Genomic DNA, 21,731 nt, shown 5'->3' with positions numbered 1-21,731 from the left:
TGAAGGAGGGAGCAGGCCGCCAGACCACAAAATAACACCCGACCGACTAACCTACTTTGAGCTGCCAAGGGCAGGATCACAGGGGAGAAGCAGATGGAAACTGGGGCTCCGGGGTCCAGGAAGATCTGAGTCTTCCGACCAAACACCAGATGCCTCCCCTCCTTCCTGCAAATATGCACATTGCCAGATCTGTTGCAGGCTATGGAAAAGGAGACAGATGTTCGGCAGAGTGGTGGGGAGGGGTGGAGGTTGGGCTGGGGGCCTCTGCTTTGTGGGGAGACCCTCAGGCAGGGGAGTAGGCTCCATCCCGCATGGAGGAACCTGGGCAGTCTAAGGCAGGCTGGCTGTATGATGTGCTGGCAATAAAATCCCGACGGCTTCCGCTGCAGAAGTCCAGGAGGACATGACTGCGGCTCCATCTAGTCAGGCCCAGGGCGGGAATGCCCTTCCAGGAAACCAAGCCAGAGTGCTGTGGTCTCTGGGCTGCCAAAGAAGTCTCAGAAATGGTCTAGCCCTTCAGCCCACAGAAATCTCTGGGCAAAATTATCTCCCAGCATTGACAGATGAATGGATAAACAAAATGTGTTCTATCCCACAGTAGAGTATTATTCAACCTTAAAAAGGAAGGAAAAATGCTGGGCGCGGTGGCTCAAGCCTGATCCCAGCGCTTTGGAAGGCTGAGGAAGGAGGATCATTTGAGCCTAGGAGTTTGAGACTAGCCTGGACAACATTGAGAAACGTTGTCTCTACACACACACACACACACACACACACACACACACACACAGTCTCTCTCTCTCTCTCTCTCTCTCTCTCAGCCAGGCACGGTGGCATATGCCTGAAGTCCCAGCTCTTTGGGAAGCTGAGGCAGGAGGATCTGGCCTGGTGGGTCAAGGCTGCAGTGAACCGTGTTCGTGCCACTGCACTCCAGTCTGGATGACAGAGCGAGACCCTGTCTCAAAAAAAAGAAAGAAAGAAAAAAGAAAAAAAAAAAAAAAGGACATGCTACAGCATGGATACACCTTGAAGACATTTGCAAAGTGAAATAAACCAGTCACAAAAGAAGAAACACTGTCTGATTCCAATTCTAGGATGTATGTAGAGCAGTCAGATTCCTACAGACAGAAAGTAGCAGGGTGGCTGCTGGGGGGAAATGGGGAATGGGGAGTTACTCTCTGGTGGCTACAGAGTTTCAGTTGGGGGTGATGGAGAAGTTCTGGAGATCGGTGGTCACAATGTGACATGCTTAATTCCACTGAACTGTGCACTTAACATCGTTAAGGTGGTAAATTTTGTGCTATGTGTATTTTACAACAATACAAAATACGTAGTTTCTAGAATCCTCTTCTAGATGTATGTCTGGTGTTTCTCCCGCGGGGCTGGCGCTGGAGGAAGCCAGCCAGGACAACATTTCGACTTCTCCTCCTCTGTTGCCATCATGGACTTCTCGCACCACGTGATCAAGCTCTTTTTTTCTCTTCTTCCAGAATTTAAGGGACGCTGTGAAGCAATCATGAATGCAATGAAGAGAGGGCTCTGCTGTGTGCTGCTGCTGTGTGGAGCAGTCTTTGCTTCGCCTAGCCAGGTGGGTGTCCCGGATCCCTATGTCCTGCCCCTCGAGGCTGCGATGCTTCCGGAGGCTCCAGGAGTCTGCATCCATCCGGGCCACGGGGGTGGGAATGCTGTCAGGGAGCAGAGAGGCACAGGGACCAAGGGCTGCATCGCTGCAGAGCACACAGCACACACTCCCTTCGGTACAGCAGACTCTGTATTTTCGGCCCAGTGCAGAGCCCAGGCACTTATTTTGACCTGAGTAAGCAGTTAATTCCACTCCCTGCCTGTGCCTGCCTTTTTTTGCCGCTGTTTTTAAAGAATGTATTTGAATTAATCCATAAAATACAGTTGTCCCTCATATCTGTGGAGTATTTGTTCCAGGACCCCCAAGGATACCAAAATCCAGAAATACACAAGTTCCTCATATAAAATGGTGCAGAGTTTGCATATCCTATACACACCCTCCTGTATACTTTAAATCATCTCTAAATTACTTATAATACCTAGTATAATATTAATGCTATGTAAATAGTTGTTATAATGTATTTTTTAATTTGTGTTATTTTTATTGTTGTATTATTTATATATTTTTTGGAGACAGGGTCTCACTCTGTCACCCAGGCTGGAGTGCAATGGCACAATCATAGCTCACGCAGCATCAAACTCTAGGCTTAAGCCTTGGCCTCCCAAAGCTCTGGGGTTACAGGTGTGAGCCACAAGCCCAGCTTATATTATTATTTTTAATTTTTCAAATATTTTACATCTGTTTTGGTTGAATCCACAGACATGGAACCTGCAGATATACAAGGTGGACTGTATTTATAAAAGACAATGCAAGGCCAGGCGCGGTGGCTCAAGCCTGTAATCCCAGCACTTTGGGAGGCCGAGGTGGGAGGATCACTTGAGCCCAGGAGTTTGAGGCCAGCCTGGGCAATATAGTGAGACCCTATCTCTACAAAAAATTCAAAAATTAGTCAGGTGTGTAGTGGTATGCACTTGTGGTCCCAGCTACTCGGGAGGCTGAGGCGGGAGGATCGCTTAAGCCCAGGAGGTTGAGATTTCGGTGAGCTATGATTGCGCTAATGCACTCTAGCCTGGGTGACAAACTGAGATCCTGTCTCAAAAAAAAAAAGGCAATGCAAGTGCCATGAGCCACAGCAGAGGCGAGCTGCCCTCATGGTGTCTACTCTCTAGCTGAGATGGAAGTGCTACACACGCTCTCTGAAAATGCCTAGCAATAAAGGGCCTCATGGAAGTCCAAACTAGCCACACCTCTCCCCTAGAGTGGGGAGAGCCCAGGTGACTGTGTGGAGTAGACAGGCAGCTGCAACTCCACTGCCCAATATGGTGGCCACTGACCATGTGTAGTGGTTTAAATTTAAAAGAATTAAAGTTAAACATTGTTTCTTAGTCCCACTGGCCACATTCAAAGCCCTCGGTGGCCCTGTATCGCGTCTGTCGTGGACAGCACAGACAGAAAACATTTCCACCATGCAGAAAGCTCTTCTGGACAGTGCCAGTCAGAAAGGAGAGGAAAAATTGGACTAGAAGGCAGGAGATGGACTTTCACTTGGGCCAGTTACCCGAGGGGGTCTCTGAGCAGGGGCATCTGGCCGGCAGGTTCCTGTGGGCTTCTGGGTTGGCCATCTTTACTCTTAGTACACCTGGCGTGTGCTGATCCTTCCTCCACCTCTGGTTTCTTGGCAGGAAATCCACGCCCGATTCAGAAGAGGAGCCAGATCTTACCAAGGTCGGGTGAAGCTGAGGGGTACATGGGGTCATGGGAGTGGGAGGCAGGACGGGGGTGCGGGGTGCATCAGGCCCTATGAGGCCTTTTTCCACCTGCCACCTGCCTACGGTGTGACAGTGCCATTGCAGCATGATTGTACAGAGATGCCTGTGTCGGCACCATTCTCCCATCAGCTGCGGCCACGGGGCGGGTTCTGATTCTGAGGGAAGCAGAAACAGGTGTCCCCCCAAGGAGCCAGGCTGTCAGGGATCACAACCTGGTGGGGGGCGGGGGCCAGCCACTAGCCCAAGATCCTGGTTATACAGATCAGAAGGCGGAGCCCAGGAGAGAGCAAGCGGCTTGCCCAGGGCCACACAGCTGCCAGCAGCAGGGTGAGGGCAGTCACGGCGGAGGCCAGCCCCATGCTCTGGGTCTCATCCTAGGCTGTGATCCCACCACAGGGCGCCAGCGGCTTTGGTAACAACATCCCTGTGTATCCATTTCCCTCTGGTGATCTAACTGGGATGTCCCAACCGGAATGTCCCACCCAGGCAACCCCCAGACACGGTGGGGTCTCTAAGTCCACGCCTAGAGTTGACTCTAGAAGGCTGAGGAATGCGAGGCCCAGCTTCAGGTCCAAAACTACTAACCCAGGCCCTCAATTTCCCTCCTTCACGACCCAGTTCCTTTGAGTCTGGAAGACTCCGCAATACCCTTTGTAAAGGTGTTAAAAAAGGAGTGAGTCACACCTCGACTCTTAATGCCTTCACTGTTGGATGGCCTCCTGCTTCCTACGAGGGTATCCTGGCATCAGCGACCTCAAAAGCAGCAAGGGTCTGACTTACAGTGGGCACGTGCTACTTCTTTAATTAACTGAAAGTAAAGTTGTTGTTTTTTAAGTTGGCATTCTGACTTGAAAACAGAAAGATGGCATAAGAATATTAATGGGAGTACTTCAACTACTTTCAGTATGCCAAAAATACTTGGAGAAGTAGCACATTTTCTGCAAAAACTAAAATGTCAATTTTCTTTGGGGCCAAAAATGCATCATTTCTGTGTGGTAATACTTATGTGGATCAAAAACTCTGGTAGACAGTTATGCATATATATATTTGTTGATTAATTACAATGAGAAAAAGTCCAGGTGCAATGGCTCACATCTGTAACTCCAGCACTTTGGGAGGCTGATCCAGGAGGATGGCTTGAGCCCAGGAGTTTAAGACCAGCCTGGGCAACATAGTGAGACACTCCCCCCGCCGCCTCTCCCACCCCACCCCGCCTCTACAAAAAATTTTAAAAATTAGCTGGGTGTGGTGGTGTGCACTTGTACTCCCAGCTACTTGGGAGGCTGACGCAGGAAGATTGCTTGAGCCTGGGAGGCAGAGGTTGCAGTGAGCCAAGATAGCACCGCTGCACTCCAGCCTGGGTAACAGAGACCCTAAAAAAAGGAAAAAAAGAAAAAATTAGGCTGGGCGCGGTGGCTCACGCCTGTAATCCCAGCACTTTGGGAAGCCAAGGCAGGCAGATTACTTGAGATCAGGAGTTCAAGACCAGCCTGACCAATATGGTGAAACCCCATCTCTACCAAAAATACAAAAATTAGCCAGGCATGGTGGCGGGCACCTGTAATCCCAGCTACTCAGGAGGCTGAGGCAGGAGAATCACTTGAACCCGGGAGGTGGTGGAGGTTGCAGTGAGCCAAGATCGTGCCACTGCACTCCAGCCTGGGCGACAGAGTAAGATTTTGTCTCTAAATAAATAAATAAATAAATAAATCATATGAGAAGGTACTCAATGGCACTCAGAAAAGAAATGCAAATTTATTTTATTTTATTTTGAGATGGAGTCTTGCTTTGTCACCCAGGCTGGAGTGCAGTGGTGCAATCTCAGCTCACTGCAACCTCCACTTCCTGCGTTCAAGCGATTCTCCTGCCTCAGCCTCCTGAGTAGCTGGGATTACAGGCACCTGCCACCATGCCTGGCTAATTTTTGTATTTTTAGTAGAGACAGGGTTTCACCATGTTGGCCAGGCTAGTCTCCGAACTCCTGACCTCAAGTGATCCGCCCACTTCGGCCTCCCAAAGTGCTGGGATTACAGGCGTTAACCACCATGTCCGGCCAGTATTCGTTATCTTTTTGTCTTCTAGTTGTGCCTCTTCAATAAGGGAGTATGCAATGGAGTCTATAGAAAGCAAGTGAGGGAGTTTTCTCAGTAGGTCCAAGGGTGGTAAGTCATTTCATCTTGAGTCATACTCTAATGAGGCTGGCCTGTCTTTTCTCATAGTGATCTGCAGAGATGAGAAAACGCAGATGATATACCAGCAACATCAGTCATGGCTGCGCCCCGTGCTCAGAAGCAACCGGGTGGAATACTGCTGGTGCAACAGTGGCAGGGCACAGTGCCACTCAGTGCCTGTCAAAAGTACGTACTGAGGCTGCGAGGTGGCGCATGCCTGTGATCCCAGCACTTTAGGAGGCCAAAGTGGGAGGATCACTGGAGCTCGGGAGTTCAAGACCAATCTGGGCAACATAGCAAGTCCCCTCTCTCTACAAAAAATAAAATTAGCCAGACCTGGTATGTAGTCCCAACTACTTGGGAGGCTGAGGTAAAAGGATCACTTGAGCCCAGGAGTTGGAGGCTGCAGTAATCTATGATTGTGCCACTGCACTTCAGCCTCGGTGACAGGGCAAGCCCCCATCTCTAAAACAAAACAAAACAACACAACACAAACAAAAACAAAAACACAGAAAAGCCCAGTACAAATCGACTTTAAGCTGAGGCTTCGAGGTCAGGGGTCCAGTCTCATGAGCCCTGTCCTTCATGGTCCCCAGCAAGTTCAAATCTTCAAAAGGAGCCTCCAGGCCTGTTCGGCCTTAGGCAAAGGTGAAGGTATAAGCAGAAAAGGGAGCAAGACCAAGTGACCTTGGGCAAATGCCCAATTGCCTCAGTTTCCTCAGCTGTAAAGAGGCAGGAATAACAGTACACACTTCATGGTTTGCTGTGAGGATTAAATTAGCTAATTTTTGTAGACTGTGCAACAGTGCCTGGCACGTAGAGCACATTCTTAATATTTTAACTCACATCATCCTTGGAGCTGCTTTGAAAGTACAGGGGACCCTTGAACAACACTTGTCTGACCTGCAGGGTCCACTTATGCATGGATTTTTTTCAACCAAAGGCAGGATGAAAACAGTATTTGTAGGATGCGGAACAGTATTTGTAGTGTGTTGCACACTGCGGGACTTGAGTGTGTGTGGATTGTGGTAGACAGGGCTCCTGGAACCATGGCGCGAGCACACAGAGGGAGGCTGTCATTAGGGGCTTCCCTGTTTATACTCAACAGGTTGCAGCGAGCCAAGGTGTTTCAATGGCGGCACCTGCCAGCAGGCCCTGTACTTCTCAGATTTCGTGTGCCAGTGCCCTGAAGGATTTGCTGGGAAGCACTGTGAAATAGGTGAGTAGGTGGGAGCATGTGAGAGGAGCTGAAATCCCACCTCCCCAGTTCTCCCCCACAGGAAGGAAAGGTAGGGTGCGGATGGCAGGGCCAAGGGTGGGGGCCAGGGACAGCACAGGCGCTTCTGCCATGGGTCGGGAAGCACAGTGCCAGGCAGCAGGCAGAGCCCAGGTGTGAATCTGGATCCAGGCTGGCACCCTCACTGCCCAGCCTATGGCTTCCCAGCCAGCCTGCGTCAGGCCTGGGGGATGACAGGGCAGAGAGGGGAGCCTCCTGAGGGCTGAATGAAAGGGGATTCCCATGCGAGGCATCCGTGCCCTGCTTTCCATCAGATACCAGGGCCACGTGCTACGAGGACCAGGGCATCAGCTACAGAGGCACATGGAGCACAGCAGAGAGCGGCGCCGAGTGCACCAACTGGAACAGCAGCGCACTGGCCCAGAAGCCCTACAGCGGGCGGAGGCCTGACGCCATCAGGCTGGGCTTGGGGAACCACAACTACTGCAGGTGAGGGCACATCCCCCAGGAGGGATTCCCCCCGTAAGAAGCTGCTATGGCTGGGGAAAGATTCTGTCAGATCTGTCAGGGTTCTCCCAAGAAACATAACCAATATAGGATAGATGGATGGATGGATGGATGGATGGATAGATGGATGGATGGACAGATGATAAATAGATGATAGATGGATAGATGATAGATGATAGACAGATGATAGGTGATACATTGATAGATAATAGATGATTGATAGATGATAGATTAGATAGATGATAGATACATAGATGATAGATAGTAGATGTAACATGATAGATGATAGATAGATGACAGACAGATAGATGATAGAGAGATAGGAGAGAGAGAAAGAGAGAGAGAGTGTGTGTGAACCCAAAGTATCTGAGACAGGTCTCAATCAATTTAGAAAGTTGATTTTGCCAAGGTTAAGGACACCCCTGTGACACAGCCTCATGAGGTCCTGAGGACATGTGCCCAAGGTGGTCAGGGCACAGCTTGCCTTTAGACATTTTAGGGAGTCATGAGACATCAATCAGCATGTGTGAGGTGTACATCCGTTTGGTCTGGAAAGGTGGGATAACTTGAAGCAAGGGCTTCCAGGCCATAGGTAGGTAAGAGACAAAAGGTTGTATTCTGAGTCCTTGATCAGTTTTTCACTGAACACACAATTGAGTCTGGCTCAGTTGATCTGCATTTTTACATAAACAATAGGGCAGAGGAAGCAATCAAATATGCATTTGTCTCAGGTAAGCAGAGGGATGACTTTCTGTCCTGCACCTGGGAAGATCAGCTATCCATTGACAATGCCAAGGTGAAAGTCAACAGAACTGTTTTAGGATAAAGATCTTCAGGCCCACAAGGAATTTCCTTGTAGGGAATTAAAAAACAAACAAACAAACAAACAAACAAAAAACCTTTGCAACTACCTTATTGAGGAATAAAATGAGAGGCAGGTTAGCCATAGTTCCTGGCTTGACATTTCCCTTGGCTCACTGACCCTGGGGTCCCCAGATTTGTTTTCCTTTCACACCAGATAGAAAGACATTTATGTTAAGGAACTGGTTGACAGGATCGTGGGGGCTGGCAAGTCTGAAACATGTAGGTAAGCCAGGCTGGAAATGCAGGCAGGAGCTGAGGCTGCTGTCTTAAGGCAGAATTTCTTATTCAGGAAACCTCATATTTGCTCTTAAGGCCTTTAAGTAATTGGATGAGGCCCAACTACATTATCTAGGACAATTTCCTTTTCTAAAGTCAGCCGGCTGTAGGTATTAACCACATCTATAAAACACTTTCACAACTCCTAGATGAATGTTTGATTAACTGACTGGGTGCCACAGCCTGGCCAAGTGACACATAAGACTATTCCAGTCCACGCCTTGTCAACTTGGCACCCACATGCAACTCCTTAAACCATACTTCACCGCCAAGTAAACACAGGAACGAAATCATACTCCTGCCTAACATGATACAACTACCAGTGTATAACCAAAAATGCACTCCTGGCTGGGCGCAGCGGCTCATGCCTGTAATCCCAGCACTTTGGGAGGCTGAGGCAGGTGGATCGCCTGAGGTTAGGAGTTCAAGACCAGCCTGGCCAACACGGTGAAACCTTGTCTCTACTAAAAATATAAAAATTAGCCGGGCATAGTGGTGGGCACCTGTAATCCCAGCTACTCAGGAAGCTGAGGCTGGAGAAATGCCCAAACCCAGGAAGCAGAGGTTGCGGTGAGCAGAGATGCGCTGCTGCACTCCAGCCTGGGAGAAAGAGCGAGACTCTGTCTCAAAAAAAAAAAAAAAAAGCACTCCCCATTCCTCCAGAAAAGGATACCAAACCTTGGGTCCTAGAGGAGAGGCTTCACCTTTGACCTACCCTGGCCCTTTCCTTGGCTGATTTTTCAGAAACCCAGACCGAGACTCAAAGCCCTGGTGCTACGTCTTTAAGGCGGGGAAGTACAGTTCCGAGTTCTGCAGCACCCCCGCCTGCTCTGAGGGTAAGTGGCAACCATCCCGCCTTTCCCTGAGTGTCCCTGGGGGAGGAGAGTCTGGGAGGACAGGCCGAAAGCCCTCCTGCACCTGAGGGGAGAAAGGGGAGGCCAGGAGTGAGTCATTTTGGTTGCAGAGGGAAGAAAGACAGGACTTAGGTCTGTGCCTGGGCTTGGCCTCTGACTGGCTATTTGTCTGACCTGGAGCTGATCTCCTCACACTCTGACCCTCAGTTTCCTCCACTATGGAGGAGAGGATGGGGCTGAATCAGTGGTTTTCAGTCCTTTTGAGAATGAATGAAGATTCTCCCTTTTTTGATTAATGGGTGAATGGGCCTTTCTCTCTCTTTTGCTCCCTCTCAAACCTGTTAATGCAAAAACAAACAAACAAACAAACAAAAAAACCCACAAACTTCCAAAATTGAACAAAGAAAATATTAAGTTACAAGGCCAGGCACAGTGGCTTATGCCTGTAATCCCAGCACTTTGGAAGGCTGAGGCGGGTGGATAACCTGAGGTCAGGAGTTTGAGACCAGCCTGGCCAACATGATGAAACTGTGTGTCTACTAAAAATACAAAAATTAGCTGGGTGTGGTGGCAGGCACCTGTAGTCCCAGCTACTCAGGAGGCTGAGGCAGGAGAATTGCTTGAGCCTGGGAGGTGGAGGTTTCAGTGAGCCAAGATGATGTCACTGCACTCCAACCTGGGCGATGGAATAAAAAAACTGTTTCAAATAAAAAAAAAAGAAAGAAAAAAATCCTAAGTTACAGAAAGGTACTATGAATTCAGTGGTGCTTTTACAAATCATTACATTATTTATCACAGCACTATGAAAGATATTTTTTTAAGTTCTAAATATTTTTAGGGCAGGCACAGTGGCTCATGTCTATAATCCCAGCACTTTGGGAGGCTGAGGCGGGAGAACTGCTTGAGCCCAGGAGTTTGAGACCAGCCTAGGCAACAAAGTGAGACTCCATCTCTACAAAAAATACAAAAATTAGTAAGGTGTGGTGGCACATGCCGATGGTCCCAGCTGCTTGGGAGCCTGAGGTGGGAGGATCGCTTGAGCCCGGGAGATTGAGGCCGTGGTGAGCAATGATTGTGCCACTGCACTCCAGCCTGGGTGACAGTGGGATCCTGTCTCAAAATAAATACATAAATATGTATGTGTGTGTGTGTGTGTATATATATATATATATATATAAAACACACATATATTAAATTTGTACATGATATATATAAACACGCATCAGCTATGTGCATTCAGCACCCAGGTCCACAGGTGATGCCTGTGACTCTGAAGACTTTATGGTGACTCTAAAGCATCCTCCCCTTCCCCCATGATCTGGTCTAAATGAGGACTTGCAGATCTAGATAATCTTGAAAATCCCTTCCATTTATGGTATTTATGTATAGAAGTACGCTTTGTCAGTTTCAGGTGGGGAGAAAAAAATGGAAAAATGGGGGAAATAGATGAAAACAGGCAGCACTCTACGGCTCATCCCCTCCTCCTTCCCAAGCCCATCATCAGATCCTCAGGACACTGGCAGACACAGTCTGAGAAATAACTCCCACCCCAGCCCTACTGAAGCACCTTGGTTCACCGCAGCCTGTTAAGCGTACACAAGGAAACCCCTACCAGCTTTCAAAGCAGCTCCAGAAACAGTCCCCGCTCATGGAACGCAGCAGCCTTCCTGCTGAACCTGAAGATGCCCCCAGTCTGTCTCTCAACACAGCAATCTAGGGAGCCACTTCCGGTGGAGATGAAACCCCCCTGCCATCTCTAAGTAAAAGGACTCAAAGAAGGGGAAAAAGGCTCAGGCCGGGTGCGGTGGCTCACACCTGTAATCCTAGCACTTTGGGAGGCTGAGGCAGGCGGATCACCTGAGGTCAGGAGTTCAAGACCAGCCTGACCAACATGGTGAAACCCCATCTCAACTAAAAATACAAAATTAGCCTAGCATGGTGGCGCATGCCTGTAACCCCACCTACTTGGGAGGCTGAGTTAGGAGAATCGCTTGAACCCAGGAGGTGGCAGTTGCAGTGAGCCGAGATCGCACATTACACTCCAGCCTGGGCAACAAAAGGGGAAGTGTGAGGTGTTACACTCTTCTCAGTGCCGGGCTAGTGGCCTCCAGCTTCCCCGGCCGGCAGCTCTTCTTCAAGCCCCAGCCCCGACTTGCATGCTTCAGAATTTGTTTTTGTTTCAGTTTGAGAATTCTTTTCTTCTAGGAAACAGTGACTGCTACTTTGGGAATGGGTTAGCCTACCGTGGCACCCACAGCCTCACCGCATCGGGTGCCTCCTGCCTCCCGTGGAATTCCATGATCCTGATAGGAAAGGTTTACACAGCACAGAACCCCAATGCCCAGGCACTGGGCCTGGGCAAACATAATTACTGCCGGTAGGTAGCACAGGGGCGGGGGGTTCAGGTTTTGGCAGAACGTGGGATTAGGGTGTGAGATGGGGGAAGATTCAATGCCTCAAGTTACATGACAGACCCAGTATGTGGGAAACACACATCAATACTATCTAGTCCAACCTCTTCACTTGCTAGAATAACACTTATTGTGAAAAGGAAGGTCTGCCAGTTTTCCAACCCAAATCCCAAGTAAAGAGTCCTGGCTTGTAACCATTTAGTCCTCAGTTGTTCTCATGACATCTTTATTCCAACGATTTGTAAGAGTTCCATAACAGGACAGCTCACACAGTTCTGCCCAACAACCCTATGAGATTAGAACACTGCATTACTGATTGCATAACAAAGTTAAAGAGAAGTTCTCCTAGGGTGGGGGTGTGCCACAAAGTCAAGATGAACTCAGCGTCCTCCCTCCCAGCTCAGTGGTTTTCATCGGTTTACTGAGTCTCCTACTCTTACATGGCCTGTGATGTGACTGAAAATGGGATTGAAAACCTTAAACTCCTGACCTGGTCTGGTGGTGTACGCCTGTAATCCCAGCACTTTGGGAGGTTGAGGCAGGAGGATCACTTGAGCCCACGAGTTCAAGACCAACCTGGGCAACATGGCAAGACCCCATCTCTGTAAAAATTAAAAAATAAGAAGATAAAAAGGAAACGTTAAACTCCCTTATCATTTAGGAATCCTGATGGGGACGCCAAGCCCTGGTGCCACGTGCTGAAGAACCGCAGGCTGACATGGGAGTACTGTGATGTGCCCTCCTGCTGTAAGGACTGGGCCCCGGCCACCTCCCTGCACCTGGTTTCCCTTCTTCACCATCTCCTCGCCACTTTCTAGGCCTCCATGGCTGTCTGGTGCAGATTGTGTGCCTACCAGACTTCCAGGCTGGGTGGGGAGGGGGCTTCCATGACTGAAGCCATGGTGGGTGGACAGGTGTCCATGTCCCATGCATGGGGGTGGTGGGGAGTGGCGAGAAGAAAGAAAAGAACACAGCAACCTCTCTGAGAAGTCAGTAGGCTCTACCCAACTCTCTCTAGACGCCTCTATTGGTGATGCTCACAGTAATGGGGAATGAGGAGGAGGCCTCGCATGCATGGCTCCTTAGATGATAAAGTGCCTTCACCACATTCGTCCAATAGCGTGGTGGAGGTGGTCTTCCCACCTCCAGTTCACTGAGTAGGAAGCAGTCTCCCAGACGCCAGGTGGCCTGCCCAAGCTTGCTGGGCGCCGGGAGGTAAAGCCAGGGCCTGCCTTCATGCCCTCTGACCCCAAGGCATGTACTTCCACTGTGAGCTCTCCCGCGTTTCCTGCTGACCTAGTTCACACAGGGGAGCTGGCTCATGACGTGGGTGAGAGATACGAGATTCAAGTTGGTGCATATTGCTACAAAATGAAACTTTAGTTTGGAAATGGCTGGTGAGTAGGTTATTAATCAGCTCCTGTGAACACACAGATCAACCATGTTCCCCAAGGAACACAAGTCTAATTGGGACGATGAGACACAGACCACCAGCTAACTCACACCCAAGGGCATTAGTGTGAGTCCGCAGTGGTCCGTGCCCCTAAGCTCCTCAGAGCTGAGCGGGCGGGGACGTCAGGAAAGCTTTGTGAGGAGGCAGGATTGCACATGGGCCTTGAAGCATGGGTAAGGTTGGGCAGATGGAAAAGAAGTGAGCAGACATTCCTCAGAAGGAAGCTGCAATCCTTTATTTCTTAGGCCAGGAAATGGCTGTAGGAAAACATTAGAAGAAATGAAGGATGGCAGATCCCCAGTTTTGGAGTCAAACATACTTGGGAACTAATCCGGGTGCCACTGCAACCTTGGGCAAAAAAAGGAGTCTCCGCCTCCTGAAACTCATTGCTGTGAGAACTAAAGAGAATGTATGAACAACACTTGGCATGCTGATCCCACCAAGTGAAAGTTGTGGTTTTACAGCCACGCAGACGGCCCCCTCCCTCTACCTACACACATGCAGGAGGCCTGTGGTTCTGACAGCTTCCTCATCCTTTCCTCCGAAGCCACCTGCGGCCTGAGACAGTACAGCCAGCCTCAGTTTCGCATCAAAGGAGGGCTCTTCGCCGACATCGCCTCCCACCCCTGGCAGGCTGCCATCTTTGCCAAGCACAGGAGGTCGCCGGGAGAGCGGTTCCTGTGCGGGGGCATACTCATCAGCTCCTGCTGGATTCTCTCCGCCGCCCACTGCTTCCAGGAGAGGTAGGGGCTCGGAAACCTAGCTGGTTTTTCCACCCTCTAAGGCCTAGAAACCAAGCCCTTTAGGGGAAATCCCACAGCAAAAATAGCATTCTAAGGCTGTTTCTCCACCAGGTTTCCACCCCACCACCTGACGGTGTACTTGGGCAGAACATACCGGGTGGTCCCTGGTGAGGAAGAGCAGAAGTTTGAAGTAGAAAAATACATCGTCCATAAGGAATTCGATGATGACACTTACGACAATGACATTGGTAAGAGCTCGTCACTCCCGACTCCAAGAGCTCGTCATTCCCGGCTCCAGTTCACACTCAGATCACACCACACACCCACATGCACTCGCCTGTGTTTACACACACGGGCCTCCTCCTCCAGCCCCTGTCCCTCCTGCGTGTTCCTCCCCTCCCAGGGACGTGGCCCTCACGCCCGCTCACTCCTCCTTTCTCTCTCCCAGCGCTACTGCAGCTGAAATCAGATTCGTCCCACTGTGCACAGGAGAGCAGCGTGGTCCGCACTGTGTGCCTCCCCCCGGCGGACCTGCAGCTGCCGGACTGGACTGAGTGTGAGCTCTCCGGCTACGGCAAGCATGAGGCCTGTAAGTGGAAGGATGTCTCGGCCCCATCCTGTCTGCAGGACAGCAGGGGAAGCTGTGGTCCACCAGAGGAAAATGGGGTCAGGAGAGTGAGGTTCCAGCCCAGGTCAGGCACTGACACCAGTCCCCTGTCTCCCTGTGAAGTGGGGGTCTGTCTCTGCTGTCCCTGCCTCACAGGGACACTGCAGGCCAGGAAAGAACACAACAGTATGAAGACCTCAAAGTGCTGCAGGTGTTGGGAAGGTTCTGAGTAGGAAGTGGAGTACAGTAGCTAAGCGTGTGGGTTCTGGGAAGCTGGAGTTGCATAGACCCGATTTCAAATCCCACTTGCTGAACTATGTGACCGTGGACATGGACTTTTATTTTGAACTGTTCCCAGCCTCAGTTTCCTCATTGGTAAAGTGGAGACAGAACTATCTCCCTAATTAGATTAGGAGGGTTAAATGAGATACCATTGAACAAATGGTTGTCAGCTGGGGTGATTTTGTCCCCCAGGAAACGTTTGGCGAGGTCTGGAGACATTTTTGGTTGTTAGAGTTCAGGGTGAGGGTTAACACCAGCCTTCAGTGAGTGCAGCCAGGGACGCTGCACACTGCAGGGCTCAGGACTGTCCCCGTCCCCCACAACAGGGACCTGCCTGGTCCAAAGCATCAGCAGTGCCACTAGGGAGAGGCTGGGGGTTCAGTCCCGGAATCCTGTTGTTTTTGTGGGTCAAAACGATAAAATACCAGCAGTGTCATAGGATTCGACCTAATATATGTTGAATCTAGATCAATGTTAGCTATTGGAAAATTTGGCTTTCTCTTTCTAAAAGGTTTATAAATAACTTTCCCTAAAACCATATGACGGTTCTCCCCTTTCAGCGTCTCCTTTCTATTCGGAGCGGCTGAAGGAGGCTCACGTCAGACTGTACCCATCCAGTCGCTGCACATCACAACACTTACTTAACAGAACGGTCACCGACAACATGCTGTGTGCTGGAGACACTCGGAGCGGCGGGCCCCAGGCGAACCTGCACGACGCCTGCCAGGTAAACAGGAGTGGCGCGCCCATGCTGGGCACAACCCAGGGGAAAATGCCCCTGGGACAACAGGTTCTTCACCAAGGAAAAAAAAAGTTATCACCAGAGTGATTTCCTCTTAGCGATACCCCTGGGGATTCCAGATGAGGGCCTCAGAGAATAAAGCAACTGGAGGAAGATCAAAGTCCCCTAAACCTAAGAACTTTAAACTGCAGGAAATTTCCCCAGGATCTGCACAAGAAACTCCACCTGTACAGGATTTCCTTTCAGCCCAGGCAATTGACTGACTGTTGAAGTGATGGAGAGAGCCACATAATTAAGAAATGTTTGCCACGGCCTGGTGTGGTGGCTCACGCCTGTAATCCCAGCACTTTGGGAGGCTAAGGCGGGCGGATCACCTGAGGTCAGGAGTTCGAGACCAGCCTGACCAACATGGAGAAACCCCATCTCTAATAAAAATACAAAATTAGCCTGGCGTGGTGGCACATGCCTGTATTCCCAGCTACTCGAGAGGCTGAGGCAGGAGAATCGCTTGAATCCAGGAGGCAGAGGTTGCAGTGAGCCGAGATTGCGCCATTGCACTCCAGCCTAGGCAACAAGAGCGAAAGTCGGTCTCAAAAAAAAAAAGAAAGAAAGAAAGAAGTGTTTGCCTCTGTTGGTGCTAGAGAATTGGAGTCTGCTTTGTAGAAGGAGAAGGTAGAAAGGCAACTTATTGGGAAGCAGGATCTAGATGATGCGAGAAACAAGTTTTCAAAACTCACATTCAGCCCTAATACTCTGGGAAAGCACACTATTTGGAGTCTTTTGTGTGGGCATCCTTATCAGAATTAGTACTTATATTTCATGATTAGCCAGATACGGGGGTGCGGGAGGACAGGCCAGTCTGCTGGTATTAAGACCTACACATAGCCAAGGAATTGATCTTCCTCAGACATTTCAGTGTCTGCAGTGTGCCAAGCTCTTCTTTAGGGGCTGGGAGTAGAAGAGATACAAAGAGAAGTGAGGCCAGGCTCTGGCACTGAAGGATGTGTGGGCTTTGTTTTTGCAAGGCAGTCATATCAGCGGTTTCCCCTCTGATTCCCTGACAGTACTTAGTTTCTTTTTGAATGGTTACTTCAGAAACCTCAGCTGTACCACCCAGCTTACATTCCAAAAACAAAAAGGTTGTACCAAAGTGAAACCATTATCTATCTGCATGCTTAAAAGCAAAACCAAATCATTTTAATTTAATATAAGAACAGCTAACAATTACCAAGACTTTTACTAGATGTCTTCCATTGTTTTTCACGCATTTTTCTACTGAATGCCATAACCACCCTATGGTTAGTATTAATATTATCTCTATGGTACCGATAAGAAAACCATGGTTAGTCTAAGGCCACTCAGCTAGTAGGTGGTGGAGCCAAGCCAGGGTTTTTGAGGCCTGAAACGTTTGAGTAATTAACTCTACTTTACCAGAATAGATACAGCCTAATCCTCCAGAGGACCAAGATAACTGAGATACAATTTTCCCACTCTTCAGTAAGTCTCCACTTAACAGCATGCCAGGAAAAAACAGGTTCTTAGAAACTGCAACTGTAAGTGAAATGACGTATAACAAAACCAATTTTACCATCAGCTAATTCCAAAACCAATTTTACCATCAGCTAATCGATATAAATAAGAGTTGGTCAGGTGCGGTGACTCATCCCTATAATCCCAGCACTTTGAGAGGCTGAGGCAGGCAGATCACCTGACCAAGGAGACCAGCCTGACCAACATGGTGAAACCCTGTCTCCACTAAAAACAAAAATTAGCCAGGTGTGGTGGCGCATGCCCATAAGCACAAGAATTGCTTGAACCCCGGAGGCGGAGGCCACAATGAGCTGAGATTGCGCCACTGCACCCTAGCCTGGGTGGGTGACAGAGTGAGACTCCATCTCAAAAAAAAAAAAAAAAGATAAAAAGAGTGAAGTTCTTGTGGCAATATTTCTAGTCATAAAAATATCAGCAAACTTCTAAAGACCCAAAACACTTCTAACATTCAATATTGACATAAATACAACATTTAAGAAAGGTTAATAAAAACAAATGGTATTTATTCACCCAATTTTTGGAGAATAAGTGAGTGATGGCAGTCAAAATGGTGGTGGGTTAATTCAGGGAATAAATGTTTGCAAAGCAAAAATGGTAAGGAACACCTTACTACCATGAAGTTCAAAAACAATCACAAATAGGGCAGGCTCCCTGACTGCCTCCACACCTCACAGTTTATCATCATTCATTCGTGTATTTATCATAGACCAGACAGATTTTTACTTTATAACACTTTGTATTCATTCATTCATTTTCCAACCTGCTTATTTGAATTCAGGGTCTCAGGTGGGGGTGGCCAGAGCCACCTGGCAGCTCAGGGTACCAGGCAGGACCAGCCCTGGACAGATGCCACCAACCTATTGCAGAGCCACTGACACCCACACTCACTCAGACTGGGCCCATGTAGACACATCCTCAATCAGCCTAACGTGCAAGCTTTGGGATGTGGAAGGAAACCAGGATACCCGGACAAAACCCAGGCAGACAGTGTCCCCAGACAGGAATTGATTTTTTTTTTCTTGTCAATGTTATAATGAAATGACATTGAATGGAATATTATTGAAGGGCTTGCTGTATTTTGAAGAATACAATGTTCATGCTGCACATACTTTCTCCAGATAGTCTGCTTTTTTTTGCAAACACTAAACCTGCTATCTCCTTTGCAGGGTGATTCGGGAGGCCCCCTGGTGTGTCTGAATGGTGGCCGCATGACTTTGGTGGGCATCATCAGCTGGGGCCTGGGCTGTGGACAGAAGGATGTCCCAGGTGTGTACACCAAGGTCACCAACTACCTAGACTGGATTCAAGACAACATGCAACCGTGACCAGGAACAACCGACTCCTCAAAAGCAAATGAGACCCCGCCTCTTCCTCTTCAGAAGACACTGCAAAGGCAGAGTGCTTCTCTATACAGACATCTCCAGACCCACCACACCGCAGGAGCGGGAGGAGACCCTATAGGAGAGGGAAGAGTGCATTTTCCCAGATACTTCCCATTTTGGAAGTTTTCAGGAGTTGGTCTGATTGCAGGATGCTCTGTCAGATGGGAAGACATGAATGCACACTAGCCTCTCCAGGAATGCCTCCTCCCAGGGCAGAAAGTGGCCATGCCACCCTGTTTTCAGCTAAAGCTCAACCTCCTGACCTGTCACCGTGAGCAGCTTTGGAAACAGGACCACAAAGATAAAAGTATGTCTCAATAGTAAAACATAACAAGATCTTTCAGGAAAGACAGATTGCATTAGAAACAGACAGTATATTTATAGTCACAAGAGCCCAGCAGGGCCTCAACGTTGGGGCAGGCTGGCCAGCCCGTCATGTTCCTCAAAAGCACCCTTGACATCAAGTCTCCTTCCCCTTTACCCACTCCCCGGCTCTCGGAAGGTATTCCTTTTGTGTACAGTGTAAAGTGTAAATCCTTTTTCTTTATGAACTTTAGAGTAGCATGAAAGAATTGTATCATTTGAACAACTAGGCTTTAGCATATTTATAGCAATCCATGTTAGTTTTTACTGTTGCCCACAACCCTGTTTTATACTATACTTAATAAATTCAGATATATTTTTCACAGTTTTTCCAAAATCAGAGTGGAATGGTTTTGATATAGATGCTGTATCCCACTGTTTATTCATGTTCACATTTTAAAATCATTTGGAATTCTGCTTCACTCGTTCAACACGTACACAACACCTGTAACATACAAGGCTAGGTGCTCCGGAACAGGAAAAGGAGGAACAGGGATGCTTGGTCTGATGGGATGATCGGCATTTAGAGAAGTACTAAGGTACAATGGAGCTGGCCACAAAAGGGCAGACTTGTAGTGGAACTCAGTTGCAAGAGGGTTTGGGGAATCTTAAGGAAAAAAATAACTGGGTGAGATGTGGACTGTGGACAGGTGTGGAAAAGGCACTCTCCATGGAGAGGTGAGTATCTAGAGGACCAACAGAGGGGAATACAGGGAGAAATGAGGAGTTGAGCTTGTCTAAAGTGAACTTCAGGAAGAGGAACATAGGCTGGAATTTAGATTTTGGGGGCTCTGAACACCAAACTGATTTTGGACTTAATTGACTTAATTCTGTAGGCAACCAGCAGCCATGGAGATTTGTGCTCAGGGAAGTGAGGAACTAAGCATGCCCTAGGAAAATTAACCAGAGGGTGGCTGGCGAGCGAGCAGACAGCAGGAGAGGAATGTTGTGGGGATAGGGAGGAAGAACCTCGCACAACCTTGCTAACACAGCAACATCCCAACTGTTGGTTCGGCCTAGAAGCTGGTATTTGGGCCATCTGTTTCCCATTCTGTCTTAATTTTCTGCTCATTAGCAAGAACCCCTAGACCAGTCCACACAAGTATGTTATCTAAGTAAGGCTGCATTCTGCTTCTCTTAGATTACTTTCTACTCGTGAGATGCAACCCCTATTCCTGGCTGCTGCCTGGCAGCTTTTGTTCTCGCTGACATCCTAGTTCCAAGAATAAATCAGACGCTGCAATGCTGCTGTTGGGGATATGCTGACACAGCTCCTCAGAGAGGAGAAAGGTGGGCTCTCTGGTGGAGTTGTCAGAACTGCTCAGTTTAGAGGTTCTTGGAAGAAAAGACCTTTAAACTCACAAAAGAAAGAGATTCTTTAACACCCAAGAGCTTGATTGGGGTGGGGGGAGGCAGTGGGGGACATCCCTGAAGTGCTGAAGTCCCTAGGCCAGTAAGTAAATGCAGGTCACAGAGACTTAAGTCACGTATTTCTTTTTTGTTTTTTTGAGACGGAGTCTCACTGTGTCTCCCAGGCTGGAGTGCAGTGGCGTGATCTCGGCTCACTGCAAGCTCCGCCTCCCGGGTTCACGCCATTCTCCTGCCTCAGCCTCCCAAGTAGCTGGGACTACAGGCGCCCGCCACCGTGCCCGGCTAATTTTTTGTATTTTTAGTAGAGACAGGGTTTCACCATGTTAGCCAGGATAGTCTCGATCTCCTGACCTCGTGATCCACCCGCCTCGGCCTCCCAAAGTGCTGGGATTACAGGCTTGAGCCACCGCGCCCGGCCCAGTCACGTATTTCTTGACTTCAGACTGCTCACTTGCATGTTCTACAATTTTTAGACAGATGTGTATCTCAGTCATTTCAGAAAAACATTGTCTGAGGCCAGGAACGGTGGCTCATGCCTATAATTCGAGCATTTTAGGAGGTTGAGGTGGGCGGATCACTTGAGGCCAGGAGTTCGAGACCAGCCTGGCCAACATGGCGAAACCCCAACTCTACTAAAAACACAAAAGTTAGCCAGGTGCGGTGGTGCATGCCTGTGGCTCCAGCTACTTGGAACACTGAGGCAGGAGAATCACTTGAGCCCGGGAGGCAGAGGTTGCAGTGAGCTGAAATTGTGTCACTACACTAAGGCCTGGGCAACAGAGCAAGACTCTGTCTAAAAAAAAAAAAAAAAAAAAGAAAAAGAAAAAAAAAAAAAAAAACACTGAGGATCAGTACAAAGGAACCCCCAGCCACTGAATCTCTGGCAGAAATTCAGCTGATTTCATCCCCTCCCCCTTTGCAGGACAAGCTCTTCTTCAGGATTAATGAAATGAACTGACGCAATGAGGCCCCTGGGGATGGAAAAGGGAGGTTAAAAGGCCCCAGCATTCCTCCCACACAGTCTTGGAACCACAGACTAGATAGAGACAATTGCTCAGAAGAGGCCCCTGACTGAGGGACGGGGCCCCAGCCCAGCGAGGCAAATTCTAAAACACAAAGAGCAACACATCATTACCGGGAACGGGTGTCAGGGGAAATTAAATATCATCTCCTCATTATTCCCAGCTAGTTAATAAAACAAATAGATGGTAACAGCCCAGGAGAACAAGATCTCCAGGTACCTGTGCAACTCTTCCTACTGGGTGAAGACCTAGAGGAACTCGGATGGTGACACTGTACCCTCCCAGAGCCACAGTCATGTCTGTTTATCAAAAAGTGCATAAACTTTTGGTTACACTTAACTTCAAAAGCCAAAGACTCATGCAATCCTCAGTACTTAGGATCTTGGAGGAAGTTTGAATTTGAAATTCAATTTCCTTTTATTTATTTTATTTTGAGATGGGGTCTCACTCTTTTTGCCCAGGCTGGAGTGCAGTGGCGCGATCTCGGCTCACTGCAACCTCCACCTCACGGGTTCAAGCGATTCTCCTGCCTCAGCCTCCCGAGTAG

The 21,731-nt window shown here is 48.8% G+C and overlaps 1 protein-coding gene across 4 annotated transcripts in view; it reads left to right on the top strand.

Annotated features, from left to right (window-relative positions):
- Positions 1 to 19,128, top strand: part of PLAT (plasminogen activator, tissue type) — a 32,414-nt gene extending 13,286 nt beyond the window's left edge. For 2 of the 4 annotated variants that reach the window (XM_025393226.1, XM_025393227.1), the window contains 13 exons: positions 1,488 to 1,585; positions 3,262 to 3,304; positions 5,568 to 5,705; positions 6,628 to 6,738; positions 7,071 to 7,245; positions 9,148 to 9,239; positions 11,463 to 11,634; positions 12,330 to 12,415; positions 13,669 to 13,864; positions 13,976 to 14,112; positions 14,313 to 14,453; positions 15,314 to 15,480; positions 18,213 to 19,128. In XM_025393226.1, coding sequence (XP_025249011.1) covers positions 1,514 to 1,585; positions 3,262 to 3,304; positions 5,568 to 5,705; positions 6,628 to 6,738; positions 7,071 to 7,245; positions 9,148 to 9,239; positions 11,463 to 11,634; positions 12,330 to 12,415; positions 13,669 to 13,864; positions 13,976 to 14,112; positions 14,313 to 14,453; positions 15,314 to 15,480; positions 18,213 to 18,371 — 1,689 coding nt within the window. In that variant the 5' untranslated portion in view covers positions 1,488 to 1,513 and the 3' untranslated portion in view covers positions 18,372 to 19,128. The remainder of the gene's footprint in view (positions 1 to 1,487; positions 1,586 to 3,261; positions 3,305 to 5,567; positions 5,706 to 6,627; positions 6,739 to 7,070; positions 7,246 to 9,147; positions 9,240 to 11,462; positions 11,635 to 12,329; positions 12,416 to 13,668; positions 13,865 to 13,975; positions 14,113 to 14,312; positions 14,454 to 15,313; positions 15,481 to 18,212) is intronic. The other 2 variants (XM_025393228.1, XM_025393229.1) reach the window with 2 other exon arrangements.
- Positions 19,129 to 21,731: the final 2,603 nt, after the last annotated feature.

This window comes from Theropithecus gelada, chromosome 8, assembly GCF_003255815.1.
Source record: "Theropithecus gelada isolate Dixy chromosome 8, Tgel_1.0, whole genome shotgun sequence".
Taxonomy (NCBI): Eukaryota; Metazoa; Chordata; class Mammalia; order Primates; family Cercopithecidae; genus Theropithecus; species Theropithecus gelada.
Note: the sequence above shows the minus strand (reverse complement) of the source record. Positions and strands in the feature narration are given on the sequence as shown.